Source organism: Sesamum indicum, linkage group LG10, assembly GCF_026168435.1.
Source record: "Sesamum indicum cultivar Baizhima isolate 11 linkage group LG10, ASM2616843v1, whole genome shotgun sequence".
Lineage (NCBI taxonomy): Eukaryota > Viridiplantae > Streptophyta > Magnoliopsida > Lamiales > Pedaliaceae > Sesamum > Sesamum indicum.
The window spans coordinates 20484675-20501425 of NC_142666.1; the positions used below are offsets into that span (position 1 = coordinate 20484675).

Consider the following 16751-nt stretch of genomic DNA (forward strand, 5'->3'; position numbering starts at 1 on the left):
ATAATTTGTGATTAAATCAGTTTGATTTATTAAAAAAATAGGGAACGATCTACTAGGATAATTATTTTTAATAATAAATTTATAATACTTATTTTAAACAATCGCAAACATTCTTGATTAAATTGGCGACTGAATGAAACTTTAACAAACTAATGGGGTCAAATAATAAAAATTAATAACCTATGACATATTACAACCCGGTTTCTGGGGAAATTATTATTTTTTTTCTAAAGAAAGAAAAGAGAGTGAAAAAACATAGGGCAAAACCGTAAACGTGCTTCCGCGTTGTTTTTTTTTTATCAATTTTCTTTTTTAGAATTAGAAAATGCGATTGGGAATCAATCCATTTCTCTCTCTACAAATCTCACGCACCGCTCCACAAGACCAAAACCGAAAAATCTGAAGAAAAATACGAGTTCAGAAGTATGAGCTCGAATGAGAAAGTGAAAATGCCGACTGGTTGCTACATCAGAGCTCTCTGGATTCTGAATAATCAGGACTTTGTTGTTTTCTCCAGGTATTTTTGTTTTAAATTATTTTTCAGATCAATTGACGAATGAAACGTTTACAATCTTCTGGATAAAATTACTAGGAAGTTCCCGGTGGTGGAGAAGCGGTGGCGCACGGCTTGTGAGAAAGAAAGTGACCATGATTTTAAGTATAATTTGCTACCTTATGATTCCGAGTTGGCTGCCGCTTTCATTGACCGCAAAAAAAGGTTTGTTCAAAATGTATTACTTAGTTCGAAATTTTCGTTCTGGAATTTTTTATTTTCTTAGCTCAATTTTACTTTGTGTATTATGTGTTATGCTAGTTAATACAGTATTAGTCTAAACATTAAATGTACATAGACGTTGTTGATTAGCGGAAATTTTGTGTGTGCTTGGTCTGTTGCGTTTCAAATTTGAGAAGCGAAGATAGTGCAATCAGAGTACACTTACTTTCAGCATGTAACTTATAGTATGATTAATGTGGATTATCTGTTTGATTTGCAGACCGATCGGATATTTCTTAGTTTTGTTTCTTCATCTTCCCCTACTTGGTAACCTGATGGCTGAAGCAGACAGCAGTATTATTTGAATATTTCTCATGCAATTTCTTATTTGATTTTCAAGTTTTTGCCTTTTCTCGGAGGAAATATGTCACCAGTGACTACAAGTGTATACTATAATAATCATATGCAAGTACTTGTGCAATTCTAATCGTTAATTCTGATGATTTTTTTACCTGCTGACTGAATAATGTAGGGAGGGGTCTGCTCGTGGATTCGGCTTGCGTTTAAGCCAGTCTGCTAAAGGATTCGATTCATGGGTTGATGATCCAATTACTCGTCATGTAATTAGTTTGTACATCAATAAAGAAGAGAAAGGAGAGAATTATATCTTGTGGCCTTTACTGTTACACATAAAGGGTCCGTATTCTATCCTTGTTTTGCCTTTGGTTGAACCTCATCATTTGAAATCCTATTCAAGGATGTCTGATAGATCAGACTGTGGGAGTGCTATAGGAGCAGATGAGAATTTGTCTTCCCTCCTCCTTGATCTTCCATCCATCACAGGGTATGGTAAGTTGTACTTTTACATGCTTGCTTAAACTTATCTCTTCCACCAAGCCTTGCATTTTCAGAAGATATGAATATGATATTACATAGCTCCTTGTCAGATTATTATGTATGACTAATGGATCTGTGCTTGTTTAACTTTTTCCTTCTCCATAGATTAGAGGCTTTTGGTATGGTATCTGGCTTGTTAATCTCTGTGAGATTCTATAAATAAAGTACTGATCCTGATGAGTACCTAATCAAACCTTTTTCTGATCAGGCACAGTTGAGCACAACACACTGCCATATCTGGTTTTATGTTTTTTTCATCACCAAACAGATGGAAACTGATGAACTGGTGACCTTGCCCCAATTTGCCTTTGGGATTGCTGCTGTGAATGTCAATTGTTAGGATTCCTTCAAACATTTCATCATATTCCCCATCTTCCCTTTCTCCGACCAGGAGAATCCTCCTTGGGCACGTTTCCTATATATGTTGTGTTGTTTGATATAGCTTCTTTGGGCTGATATCTCTCCTTTTCACCTAAATTATTCAATGTGTGATGTATTAAGCTTCCTGGTGTCAACTATCATGACTTATCTTGAAATATTCTCTAATTGAGAGTGAACTCCTTCCTTATTCAGGCGTGTTACTTGTTCCAGTTCTAATGCTGACCAGCCCTTCATGAATTTTTGAATTAGGGGATTTAATGTGGCACATACAATTGGAGACATTATAGTTGGAGAAGCAATGGAACCTGAAGTAGTTGTGGCTGCAGCTCCCTCAGTCGGAGGGTTGCTGGATTCTCTCACAGGTAGTATTGGGATTACAGGTATCTCTGCAAGAGCGAAACCTGTAGCTGCTCCTCTGGCAGCATCCACTGTTTCGGGGACGGCTGTGAGTGGAGCTGTAATGTCAGATACTCCAAAGATGGGTTCCAGGCCCTTGGACAAGGATGCACTTCGGTCTTTCATCAGCAGCTCGATGCCCTTTGGTTGGTACTCTTTCTTATGGTATTTCTCATCTCGAATCGTGTTGGAGTCTTTTGGTATTAATGCTTTATGCTTTTGACTATCATTTCTTTTACCTCTCTCTTTGCTGTAGGCACTCCACTGGATATGAACTTCTTAAATATTACTGCCATCAAGACTACTGGATTTTCTTCAGCAGATGTGCCTCCTGCAGAGCGCAAGCAACCAGCTTGGAAACCTTATCTTTACAGGGGGAAGCAACGGATTCTATTCACAATCTATGACACAGTCCATGCTGCAATGTATGATAGGGATGAGATCCCTGATAGCATAACAATTTCTGGTCAGGTTAACTGTAGAGCAGAATTAGAAGGATTGCCTGATGTTTCGTTCCCATTGACTGGGTTGGACACTGCCCGCATTGAGTCATTATCCTTTCACCCCTGTGCTCAAGTTCCAGAGCATGGCGGTGATAAGCAGGCTGTTACCTTTTCACCACCATCAGGGAATTTTATATTAATGCGTTATCAGGCACGTTGTGCTGTTGGACCTCCAATAAAGGGGTTTTACCAGCTTTCAATGGTCTCCGAAAATGAAGGTGCATTTTTGTTTAAGTTGAGCATCATGGAAGGTTATAAAGCTCCTGTAACAGTAGAGTTCTGTACGGTAACCATGCCTTTTCCAAGGAGAAGGGTGGTTTCTTTTGATGGGACACCTTCCATTGGAACAGTTTCATATACTGACCACTCAGTAGAGTGGAAGATAATAACAAACACTCGAAGTGTTTCGGGGAAGAGCATTGAGGCAACTTTTCCTGGGACAGTCAGATTTGCTCCATGGCAAGCTCAAAAAATGCCTTCATCTGGTTTGGCACTTGGAAGTATGACCGATGAAGACAGTGATCTTGAAACGGAATCTGGTGGCAGCATGGTTAATGTTGAGGATTACATTATGGAGAAAATGAGTAAGGATCTTCAAGCAGTTGATCTAGAGGAGCCCTTTTGCTGGCAAGCGTACAATTATGCAAAAGTATGTGTTTTCCTTAAGTCCATATAATTTTTAGTCAAACCCATCCATAATAAATGACAAAAGAAAGAAAAAACTTTTAGTCATGCTATTTGATCAACTATACACTCACTTCCAGCCAAATTACTTTACGACACTATTGGTTTTCTTTACTGAAGTGAAATATACCACGATCATGGCAAAATTTGTTCACTAATTAGATTTGATATAGTGTTTGCACTCTCATGTTTCACTCATATATCAGTAAGTCGTCTTTTATTTTCCTCATATCAGATTAATTCGATGACTGCAGGTTTCTTTCAAGATGGTAGGACCTTCAATGTCAGGAATGTCTATTGATCCTAAATCTGTAAGTTTTCACATTTCCCTTTCAAAGGAATAATAAAACAATACTTTGTCGACAAATAGATCCTTGTTAAAGAAGAGTGATACTGCACGTCTTTCGACCATTGTTTTTTTTCTAACCATCATATGTTATATCACCGCTGATGAGTTCCTCTAACCAGAGTAACACTATTCTCTGTTCCGAAGTTACAACTTCTCAGTTGTCATATTTTATAGTGGAAATGAAAGAAAAACTAAATAAGCTATACTCTGAACAAATTCCATGGGCCAAAAGTCAAAACGGAAAGGAAGGAGTATCCTTTGATGTCATGATAATAAGATGCTTAGAAGTTTCAGAATTTTGATAATACAAGAATGTGCTTCACTATTCATCTCCAATGCATGTGCTTCACACTTCCAGAATATCTGATTTAAAGTTGTCTATAACTCCTATACTACATTTGTTTAAACATAAAGACCTCTGAATCGTCCTGATAATGAATTTCAGCCTATTATGCCTTTTTATTTACTTTTATTTCATTTTTAATCCATTGGAGCTTTCTGTATCGAGTTGTTTATCGAGTGTGTGTATTCTTTTCTGGTTTGGGTATTTACAGTTGAAGTGCTCTATGCAGGTAAGCATATTCCCAGCAGTTAAGGCACCCGTGGAAATTTCAACTCAGGTATGCTTGTTGTACATCACTGGTCTATGATTGGGTGCTTTGAAACACTTCATGGAAACATATTTATGTCTATTTTATAAGCTGCCTCACAGTTGTTTAGGCACTAAAGTGCGTATTCGTTCTCATTTTAGTAATTTCCTGTTCATGTATCAAAACAATAGGTTACTTCTGGCGATTATATTTTGTGGAATACATTGGGAAAATGTCCTGTTGCAGCCACACCAGAGGTATAGAAGATCAACGGGAAATGCTTATAACAAACTTTAATCCAATGTTGCATCAGGTGGTCTGTGTCTATGTAAGTTTTCAAGCATCAATTGACGTTCTACCTTGCATGAGATGATGCAGAAACATGTTGGACTGGGTTAGTTTGCTAAGATGTTGATATAATATTTTATGGTTTTGTATTCTCCCCACCGCATTGCATTTAGATCTGTGGCTTGGGAATTGTTGGGTATTGAAATTGACAAGCTAGATAGGTCTTGAATTGAGCTGTAAATCTGGCCCTGTGTCCCCTGTTGATCATAGAGGCTCAAACTCAGCTCATATATATTACTGTTGTGCTCGGTTGACATGTTTTTGAGTTTTTCTGGTTTTTTTTGCACTAACAAATTTTTTTATGTGTTCAGAAATATTAATGTTTGCCAAATAATTGCATATGTATGAACTAGGGTGTCAAATGGGCGGGTTGGATTTGGAACAAGTGCAAAATGAGTTGGGTTGCAAATGGGCAGGTTAGGTTGGTGCTAACTATTTTCTTATATTTATCTCTAAAAGATACAATATTTTAGATAATAATAAGATAAAGCAATATCTTTACTAGCTATTTGTAATATAATATAGTTAAACTTCTATTATTCATTTTTTTGAAAGTATCCATGTATATTAAAGATTCATTTGTTAAATTATAAATTAAAAACTTGTATTGTATACAAAATATATACCCTATTTTTTTAAAACAAAGGATGGATCGAATAATTTTACAATATCTGTTTATAGAATCGAATTCTGAATTTTCATTTGTAATAATAATAGCTATTTGTCAATTTTACAATATTTGTTTATAGAATCGAATTCTGAATTTTCATTTGTAATAATAATAGCTATTTGTATATATTAATCGTAAATATTAGTTCATTATAACTTATTATTAGGTAGTGATGTTATAATTACATTGTCGATTTATTAAAAAAGAATAAAAAAAGAAATTTTACATAGTCATATAGAAATTGCAAGTTTTGACTATCTTATAAAATCTTTCACTTTCCTTGTGTTATTATTTAATTTGAAAATTGTTGATTTACCAAATATATTTTGCGATTTGTTTCTAATAAAAAATGGAAAAGTTAGAACACCCAAAAGTAATTAGTGATATATAGTACAACTAATCAACAATGAATTTAAACAATTAAACTATGGGTCGGACCGATATAAATTCCATGGTGCAATAATATTTTATTAAGTTCAATCAACGCATACTAAGTATGTAATGCCATTGCAACGGTGCCATGGCGTTCCTTGATGCATGAATCCTTTAAGATATTGCACAATCTGTTTGTGCTTTGGCTGGCCATTCTAGAGAAGCTTAACAGGCTGCGGATGCATCAGATTGGTGCTCAGTATACTTTGTGCGACTGGCAGCATCCAGGGACGTATGATCACCTATTTTTGCAACGTACAGGCTGTATTATTCACATTCGGTGATTTATTCGATGGAGATGACCTAGAAAGTAATGGCACGAAGGGGTGCTTGGGACTGCAGGGCGATGGAAAGAGAAGCACCCAGTGCATGCAACTTACCAGCAGTCCTTGCTTCGCTCTTGTACCATATATGGCAAGAAAGGAACATGAGATGATTTCCTCAAATTAGTAGTAGCTTCACTTGTTGAGCAGATTGGGCAGGAATTACTTGTATTAAGATCCTACATCCCTTGTTGTAATTTATGTGTTTAGGATTCGGCGAATAACTTGGTAGGATTGGTTTGGAGCCTCAAGATGTACATTGTACAGGGTTTTAATAAAATTTAATTGAATTTTCAACTGATTTAAACTCATTGTAAAATATTTTAAATCAAAACCCAACACAGCCGAACCTAAAACTACTAGGGTGGGATGGTGGTAACCCAAATTATATGAACCATTTGGAAGGGGAATAACCTTGAAATGAAAATTTTGGCAATATTGACCTGGCTGTTGAAGGTAAAAATAAGCATGAAGAATGCATAAAGGAATTAGAGACATGATGTTGATGATATTGTTGATTAAGAAGCAAGATGAGATGATTGAGAAGTGGATAGGATGATATATATACAGGCAACAAAAAGTAGTTTGTCAAGTCTTCACACTTTACAATTTGAAACAACTAAAGAGAGTTATATTGTCCTAAGAGTAATTAGAGGAGAGAGGCAAGAGATTTTAAAACTATGATATCTTGTGTACCTAGGCCATCTATCTTCGTCATCAACTGGCATTCTCATCACACATCATATGGCCCAATGATCTCTTCTTCCTTACATTCCAACTGCATGGATCATCTCTTATATAACTTTATTATTTCGCAATTGCATGATGAACCACCCCTTGGTCTTGATGATGAATCATCGCAATCCGAATAAACCCTACTACATTTTCTATCTCCAAATCTATCCATACAATAATTAATAGCAAGGGAAGCTAGAGAAAGTTGACTCCTAGATACCTAAACATTGGTGCATCAAACGGACGTTCAAGAATATTACAGCCACACGAACGAGCACCACTACACACAATTCACTCACACATTACATACTTTAGTCGATGCTATGTCCATTTGATGTCACGAGTTTGATGTTGGAACCCTTTATCATTCTTCCAACGCAACTCTGGACGAGCGGTAGAGATCATATGGGGCCCATAGGTAGTCGACCGTGCATGGCCTCCTTGAGTCCAATCTCAACCATGGCTTACCCTTTCCACTCCAATGTAGGAGGCTGATTGGACCAGGATGGAGCCCTCTACACCTGCCTTCCAAGTTGTCCCCCCCTAACCCATGTTGGTTCCACCTATGATCCACTGCCTTAATATTCCCTGCAAAAACAAGCAAAACTGGAGGCAATGAGCCCAAGTGGTATATCCTCATGCGCTTTTGAACTGCCATCCATTCCTCCACTTTTTGTGTGTACCCTCCTTTCCTCCATTGATCGACGTCTACCACCATCACCCCCGTGTTGAAATAGCACGGCCGTCGTCCCTCAAACGTCCTCATCAAGTTTACATCTGACCAAAATGCGTCGGTGAAATAATTAGTGAAATTTGCATGGCAATATTCTGGTGCTCCAAGGACCTTGTCACCTAAATCCACCCCCCATAGCTTGGCTATATCGTCTACCACGATAATGTCCGAATCCAAATATATCACACGGTTGACATCGTTTGGGAGGATGTCGGCCATGTAGATTCTTGCGTAGTTGAGGGGTTGATCCAGGGCCTGCCTAATGGATTTCGATATCTTCCCCCGGACCCTATTGGGGTCGAACGGGTACATCTTGAATGTGAGGTAAGGGAAGGTGGATTTGATGAGAGAGGAGATTTCAGGGTGGAGATGGACGGAGAGAAAATGGAAAGAGACATCCTCAGGGCACGTTGAGTGTTGCAAGATCGACAAGACGGCAGCCATTGTGCCCCTAATGTAATTTACATCGAGGGGCATTACAATGTGGATGATGTTTTTATCATGATGTTGTGTGCACGTGTGGCCATTGCGAAAGGCAGGAGCCTCACGGAAGGAAGGGATGATGGCCGCGGAAGCGGTGGGGTTTTGGATGATGTTGAGGCGGATGGCGGAGGCGGAGGTGGAGGTGGTGGTGGTGGGGTGGAGGAGGATGAGAGACAGGAGGCCGAGGAGGGGGAGAAGAGAGGAGGAGGAGGAGCTCCATAAGGCCATCCCGTCTAAAATGTCAACTTCTCTTTTTTCTTCTTTTTTGTGCTTTGTTTTTGTTTATTGATGTAAGGATAGAGGCTTTATTTGGAAAGAAAATTGAGTCATGTAATGTTAGAGGCTTGTAAAAAAATGGAGTCCAAGAGAGGGGTTTGATAGTATTTGGAGAGAGAAAGATGTTGAAAAGGTTGGCATTGAAGAAAAATCGGAGATTTGGTGGATTGACTGAACAAGACTCGTTTTGTATTAGAATTAGAATAGGATATGTCTTATCTTTATCATTTCATGTAATACAAGTCATAATTATGACAGAGCAAGTCAACTCTCAACCCCTATTTCCTTTACAAGTTATTTGTGTGGTGTTATAATTTTACAAACTTTAACCTATTTTTATAGACACACCACTTTTTCTTCTCAACTTACTATATTTAGAATCTTAATCATACTTGTAAAATAAACGCGATGAATAGTTCTTAATTTTTTTTTATATTGATGCTTTTTTTTCTTTTAATTCCATCCAATTTAGATAATGTGTAAATAAGTAAAAAGATTTAATGAAAATATTAATACTGAAATTCTAATTTTATTTATTTGGTTTTTTAAATAGACGATGAAGATTAATTTTAATGGTGATGAGAAGCTCTAAAAGCCTCTTTCAAAATGTTTTTAAATACTGTAAAAGCTTTTACATTTATATATATAAATTTTTTTACAACTTTTATATTTGTGTAAAATCTTGTATCCACAAATTTTCGTATTTATAATCTTTTTTGTATTCTTAATTTCATACTGCATTTAGTATTTTTAATTTAACCTTTACACCTTTGTAAACTTCTTTAGAACAAGTCATTTTAGAAATTGTTCATATGTGTAATTTCTCTTGAATTTTTCTAGAAAAATAAAAAAATATTTTAAATATTCTATTAGTTCAAGAAGTTTAAAATTCAAAAACACTAAGCAATGTACATAAAGTAAAAGAGGGAGATAACATTCATTTTCAATTGATTCAAGTATAAAATTAATTATTCATAATAGTAAGATCATGACATCAAATATTCTTATCAAAATTTGTCTATATATATATTTTACTTTTTATTATTTGACATAATTTCTATAAATAAGAGAATATTGACGTCTAAAAATACACGTGGTCCAAGAATGAGCCCAACTCACATGAAGTCCAACAAGAAACTCTCAAATACACGAAGCTCAGTGGTGGGAAAAGCCTAAGGCCTAAGTACCCACTCATGTCTCTGAGGAGAGGAGAGGAGAGGAGAGGAGAGGAGAGGTGGGCGACTGCCAAAGTCCCTCGGCCTATGAGGAGGGACAGATTGGCACTCACCTATTCGAGCAATGTGGACACCTATACAGGTCTATCAAGGAGAGGAGACCACCACGTAAGTTGTGATAAAATTAAAAATTTGAACGAATTTCCTAGGCAATCCAACTACACCATAGGAATGTGGAACTTATCACTTAAGAGACCCATCCGACCAATGTCTCCCAAGCCAACATGACTTCTTGAAAATCTCCCTAACTACCTCTGGATTTAAGGAGGCTTTTATCTGAAGCAATCGCTAATACAAGTCCCAAGGGATCATGTCCCTTCTAGCGGTGGGGGCATACAGCTATAAAAGCAAGCCTTCTCCCAGATCAGGGTAACACATTTATTCATATTAGCATTCACACGAAAATACTCTATTTTTGCAGGGCCCCTTTCCAGACTTTTAGGAAATTCGGCTTAGAGGACTCAAGTCTAAGAACCATTAAATGAGCAACTTCTTGCTCGTTTTTTATCCCATAAATCAACAAGATCAAGAATGATGCAATAAGTATTAATCTAATTTTAATTTATTTTAAAGTTTAAATTATAAACTTAGTCTGAAAAAACCCACCGTATCTTTTGGATATCCGAATACATCTCATGTAAAAAGTATGAAAACAAGTTATAAAATTTTATTTAAAATATAAAAAATATAATTTTAATTTTAACTTGTTTCTAATAATCCACTTGCTCAACCGACTTTGCTTTAAGTTAAAATCGTAGTTTAGGATTATTGATTAAGAATCGTAGTTTTGGAAGAGTAATGTATTATAATTATAAAATGTTGTGTAGTACGTACTAGAGTACAATAGTTAGTAGTATATAATGAGCATCCATCATCCATCTTATAATAATTGAAACCCCATTTAATTATATTAATTAAAATAATTAAATCTTGTAATTAATGATTACTCCCATTTGCAGTTGTAATTGTAATTCATGCATGCAATACTTTCCCCACTTCCAACTTAATCATATTGTTCCTCACATACGTTAATTCTCTAAATCTTAATTATTATTAATTCATAATCATATTAAAAATACTTATAAGTGTATATTATTAATCTATGTATAATTTTGTAGAGTTGAGGGGCTTTATTGTAAATTACTTATTGACTGAACAACATGCCCAAATGACTACTAAGTCGGCCCCGACAAACTTTAAAATTTCTGATATGGCCCCTCTTACTCTGAACTTCTCCCCAATTATAATTCTGGATAGATTATAAATTTAATACATTTAAACAAATATATATATATATATATATTCTCTCTCTAGAACTTTTAAGAGTGTTGATTAATTCTTGATCAAATCAATTTAGTACCAAAATTTACCCCTGATGACGGCATACTTATGTCAGCACAATGTATGTGGCATGGTAAATTATAATGATGAAATTTAAACTAATTATAAAATATAATATAATATATTTATTATGTGATTGGCTCAATTTAACTTATTTTGCGTGCATCAACAATTTAATATGAGTTGGATAAAATTCTTTTAAAGAAATCAAATGAAAAAGAAAAAGGGTTGTATGTATTACTGACAAACAAATACTTAATTATTTACTATAAGTTGTGTTGTTATTTTAAATATAATATATAAGTGATTGAAATACTGATCTCTATATATATATGTATATATTAACTTTACATAATTTTATAATTCAAATATGAAAAAATTCTTACCCTAATCAAATTTGGTTGAACCAAATTAACGGTGGAGGAAGTGTAATATTATATTTGCTATGTGACTGGTCACTTGTCTTGAATTGTACACCAATCATACGACGCTTAATTAAAGGGAGAGCCCAAGTACAGTTATCTTTAAGAGCAACTCCTTCCTATTGTCTTTTAGCTCTAAAGGCTTATAGAAAAATCATTGATGGTAGGATTCTAAGAGGCAAAAAACTGGAAGCTAGAAGTACTCTACAAGGAAGATTGAATCTCGGCGGATTCCATCCCCAAAATTCATATTTTAACTGCATTTCAACTATATCAATTGTACTTAAACTGTTAGATAATTATAGCCGATGATAACATCAATGTTCCCATCACTATTATAGAACTGTACATGAGATTTTCACCTCATACGGCTCCTCATAGGTCAATCTATATTAACGAGTCTTGGGCAATTTATTTGTGAAAATATATGTATAGCCAAAAACGTACCACACCTAAAATCGGGTCAAGTTAAACTTGTTCAAGTTGACTCTATTGTAATACGATCAGTTAGCATCTTTTTTTTGCTACAAAACGAGTGGTGAGTTGAAATTGATTCGCCCTCGTCCTCTTACGGATGCGGACGGTTGTTTCAGATGTTGGTCCCGAGGCACTTAGAGTCCCAGGAATAGCTTCTAACTCTTTAAGCCTCTATAAAGCAACCGAAGTTGACTACTATAAAAAGGAAAAAACTCTCAAGAGAAAACTCAATAACTCATAGCTGCTAATTACCAACTCAGAGCTCAAAGAAGGAACTCTTAGCTACTAGTTCAAATGGGATAAGATCATTAGAGCATTACTCCATTCCTTCTTTTGGTCGGAATGGTTGGCTAGGGAGTTATATAATAAATTCAGGGTTTAATATAATTTATTCTTTTGTGATATTATAAATAAGCAAATTACCGTCTTATGAAAAAAAATAGCAATTTATCCTCTGTATTAATTAAAATGAAGCAATTTACCACCTTGTTTAGGAAGATAAATTGTTGGATTTTTAAAAATACAGGAGGAGTAAACTGCTAATTTTTTTTATGAGTAATTTATTCATTTATAATATTATAAAAGGATTACTTGCATTTTTTTCAATGAATTCAAATTAAAATTAAACCTGATTTAAATTAAAATTCTTTCTATCAAATTAACCTGTATATATATGTATTTATTTAGATAAGGCGAGATTAATTAATAAATGAAGGTGCATGAAACAGTAGGTAGTGGGTTTTAGGGGGGAAGAGAAGAGAGAAATGATGGACGTCTGCGTGGAGCAATCAATATTATAGATTCTTGCTAAGTTAAGAGAGATAAAGGCAGGAGAGGAGAGAGAGAGGAATGAATGATGTAGCGTGTAAGGTTGATCTTCTAATCCACTTCTTCGAGAGAGATTTGGTGGTAGCAGGGCTCGAGGAGGTGATACAGTGATGAGTGCTGCTGCTGCTGCAGACAACCTATGTATAATGTATTATGTATACATACACACACACAAACGTGTACGTGGGGGGTGGGGGGGCAGGCAAGGCAAGATAACTAGGAAAAAGTTGTGGGAAGAAGAGATTAATATATATATGTAAGAAGTGTGTGCACCATAATTAAAATCTCTTTCCTACTGCACCAATTAATTAATTAATTACTAGTGTTTGCAATGAATATTTATTACATCCTTGGCTAGCGACCTTGCTCATCCATCATACCCCCATTTCCAACAACAATATTTCTCTTCTATTGCATTAATTTCCAGAAATTCTTGTCTGAAACGGGCTACTTAGTACATTGAAATTTTTGCTTATTATCGACATATTATAAGTATAACTAATGTGCAGGTTGAATTACCAATACCAAATATCAATTCCTTAAAAGATATCATGAACCTTAATTTGATCAACATCTGCTTAATCATTATATTCGAAATAATTTTGTAGGTACTGCATGTCTTTTTTAGTTTGGAGAAAATAAGAAAAAAATAATAATCGCATGGAAGTGGAAGAACACATAATTTCTTGCATCAAAGTTTAATAAACCAAACTCTAATATTCAACTAATTAATAATGATGATTAGTCACATATATAGGCATGCAGGCAAGTGGTTGCAAAATTATATGTATTATCAAACTCTTGCCAATTAATTAATTAATGCTAAACCAAAACCAGGTCAGCAATTAGTAAGAGTAGTGGTGGGGCAGGAGCAGGGGGCAATACCCTCCACCAATATTTTTTGTGCGCATGGTACAGTGCACTCACACTCTTAGTGCTCAAAAAACATTACTTTCTTTCCTTTTTCTTTTTCTTTTTTTTAAGGAAAAGATAAATTACAATAATTTTCTCTAAAATTTATATAATTATAGATATCACACTAATTTTTAAAAATTATAACTATCCTCTTATAACAAATATCTCGTATAATGGACTGTCACGACGAGTATTTGTTAGACGTCCATTAATTTCAAAACAATATTTATAATTTTTCAAATAACAAAGAGTATTTATAATTATGACAAATATCTAAAGTATCACATTGTAATTTTCCTGATAAAAAAGAAGAAAAGATAATTTAAATGAAAAATTATAAAAAGAAAAAAAAATTGGATTTTGTGTGAACATGTGTGTATTTATATGTATGTGCGCGTGCAAGCATGTATGGCGGCTAAAGTCAGTTGTAACCCTCCCAAATTATGCATTTTGTCGACCTATGTATGTGTGTTGGTAGTGGGGTCTTTGTGTCTTCAAAATTAGTTCAATTTGGCCCTCCCTTGTCTTCAACGTACCCTACATACTACTACATTCTTGTCTACTTACATGGCACTTTAATTACTTCTTTAATTATACATATACGCTAATTTAGATAATAAATACATATAATTTTTATTATGATAAATTAATCACATAACAAATATTATAATTAATCTTAATTATTGTTATGTATAGAGAGAATTAAATCAGTCGATAAATGCTATCTTCATCAAGAATTGTATTAAATCAGCTGATACAACAAAACATTTGTTATATATATATAGTAAATAGATGAGATTAAATGTGAATGAGTGGAGGCGAATAATTAAGGTAAATTAAGGTGTGTTGTGTAGTATTAGTGTGTTGTATTAATTAATAATGTAAGGGTGTGTTTGTGGGTGGATCGGCCCTTATCCAAATTCTCTGATGATCAGTACAGCTTTTGATGTAAAAAGGTGAGAGATTTGGTTATACTTTTGAAGTAAGATTTTGGTTCAAAAAATCGCTTGCCTTTATCCTTAAAGTTCCAAACTACCTACTATCAATATATATAGTTGACCAATTTATTTTTCCTACAAGTCACACACACACACACACACATGTGGATGTGTGTGTGTGTGTTGTGTTGTGTGGTGTGTGTATGGAGTTTGGTGGTGCGCGTGCAGCAGATGAGAGGGAGAGATGTGGTCATAATGGGAGTGTGCCAGCCCACCATAAGATTGTCTATAACGCATAGTTGCGTACATTATGAACATCATTCCCCTCATCTCCAAATTCCCTTCATTTATTCACCCCACCCCACCCCCCATATTTTTCAATTATTTTTAGTTTTTCACACACACACACACACATGTATATATACCAATTAATTGTCGACTGTAATATCAATTTATTTTAAAATGTAATGAAACTCAAAACTTTGGTCTGTTTAATTAATCTTGAATAATTATGTCATATGAGTTATAAAATATATGTAATGTGCTCAACATTAAAATTTGTTACGATGTCTTGCTGGAGATAGAAAATATATATATATATATATATGATTGAGGGTTAGTGTAATTATTTGTTAGTTGTTGAACTAAAAGTAACTTAAAAGCTAAGGGGAAATGTTTTTGGTGAATTTATAGCACTATTTATATATGTGAAATAGCTAGCTAGCCTTCATCATCTTTCTTCAATTTGAAACAACTTATAAGGTGATTATACTTTTAATTCATGCCATCCCTACGTGCCCAAATGAATTTTTGAACCATTTTGGTCTCTATATATTTATTAATTGTAATTACCATAACATAAAATTATAATTCACAATTTAAAAGAATATTTTGACAAATTCACTATAAAAATTGGATGAAATTTAATAGAGACTAATGGAATAGACTTATTAGACGAATATTAAAATTAATAAAATATTTATAATTTTTTAAATAACGAAAAAATATTTATAATTATGTCGAACTTTCTTAATTATATAGCTCAAATTACACATGTATTTGGAATTAATTATTGAGCTCTGACGAAAAGAAATTGAGAAACTAGGTTTCATCCTCCTTCAATATATATATATATATGTAAAGTGTAATGCATGAAGCTGAAAAGGTGATGTGATTGGCCTGTGCATCAGTGAAGGAGAAGGACCCCCCCCCCCCCCCCCCAACTCCCAAAATTCATGGATATTATTCTAATTATTTTAGCTGCCACGCCTGATTTCCTTTCTATTTTTTATTTAAATTTAATTTTTGAAAAATTAGTTTATGGAAAAGAATTGATGATTTAGGGGGCACGACACTGCAGGTTCTTTATGCACACCTGAAAAGACATACTTGTCCCTTTCATCACCTCATTTTTCACACATTAATTAATTAATTAATTTTGGTTTCCCTATCACCAATTTTCAACTGTTAACTCAATCTATAATGTCTGGGTTTTATGACTTCTCCATAATCATTTAATTCTCTCTTTTCAACTACATTTATTAATTCAAGTCAATAAACCAGCAGCAATTATATCTATCTGCATAAGTTTATTTATTTTTATTTAATTTACTTCTTATAATTATATTATTACATATATATATATATACCACTTCATAAGCTAATACATCCATGAAATATTCATATATTATATTTAAATTTGGTTATATATGGGTGTAGGTAGGGGGGGAAGGGGGGTGCACTTGAGAGCAGCCCAAACAAGGAAATCGGCCTGCCTCCGCTTAGGTACTCTCATAATTATTGTCATGCATTCGACCATCTCACTTTATTATTATGTCTCTTTACTACTTCTCTAACCTACCCATCTTAAAATAATATAATATTCCTCTCTTTACTCTCTCTCTCTCTCTCTCTTACACACACATATATATATATATATTCCTCTAATATTATTCAGTCATCTAAATAATTGCCACCAATATCTATCATCCTTTTTAAAAAAAAAAAAGAAATTGCACAAAATTATGTAATTATGCGTAATTAATTGGTATTATATATATACGTGGGCGTGCAGTATATA

At 34.3% G+C, this 16751-nt stretch overlaps 2 protein-coding genes across 7 annotated transcripts; one reads left to right on the forward strand and one right to left on the reverse strand.

Moving 5' to 3' along the window:
• The first annotated feature begins 304 nt into the window (after positions 1–304).
• LOC105171420 (clathrin adaptor complexes medium subunit family protein) lies at positions 305–6595 on the forward strand. 6 transcript variants are annotated; one of them, XR_016067829.1, is made up of 10 exons: positions 305–517; positions 593–718; positions 1248–1559; positions 2243–2535; positions 2646–3541; positions 3831–3887; positions 4498–4545; positions 4707–4843; positions 5217–5279; positions 6154–6595. XR_016067829.1 is itself a non-coding variant. In XM_011092537.3 (8 exons), exons 1-8 carry the CDS (start codon positions 426–428, stop codon positions 4776–4778), a joined length of 1896 nt encoding a protein of 631 aa, XP_011090839.1. In that variant the 5' UTR covers positions 305–425; the 3' UTR covers positions 4779–5119. The 6 variants fall into 6 exon arrangements, 1 of the variants encoding a protein (XP_011090839.1); XR_848580.3 differs by having other exon boundaries at positions 6227–6595; XR_016067828.1 differs by having other exon boundaries at positions 5217–6595.
• A 160-nt stretch (positions 6596–6755) lies between these two features.
• LOC105171422 (putative galacturonosyltransferase-like 4) lies at positions 6756–8589 on the reverse strand. Its single transcript, XM_020697209.2, has one exon. The coding sequence runs from the start codon at positions 8465–8467 to the stop codon at positions 7388–7390; it is 1080 nt and encodes a 359-aa protein (XP_020552868.2). The 5' UTR covers positions 8468–8589; the 3' UTR covers positions 6756–7387.
• Positions 8590–16751: the final 8162 nt, after the last annotated feature.

Excerpts from the sequence above, each read along its gene's own strand:
- LOC105171420 (XM_011092537.3), top strand. The coding sequence starts at position 426 with ATGAGCTCGAATGAGAAAGTGAAAATGCCGACTGGTTGCTACATCAGA. Across the intron at positions 1,560-2,242 it reads GATCTTCCATCCATCACAGG|GGGATTTAATGTGGCACATA; the intron begins GTATGGTAAGTT and ends TTTTTGAATTAG. Across the intron at positions 3,542-3,830 it reads AAGCGTACAATTATGCAAAA|GTTTCTTTCAAGATGGTAGG; the intron begins GTATGTGTTTTC and ends CGATGACTGCAG.
- LOC105171422 (XM_020697209.2), bottom strand. The coding sequence starts at position 8,467 with ATGGCCTTATGGAGCTCCTCCTCCTCCTCTCTTCTCCCCCTCCTCGGC.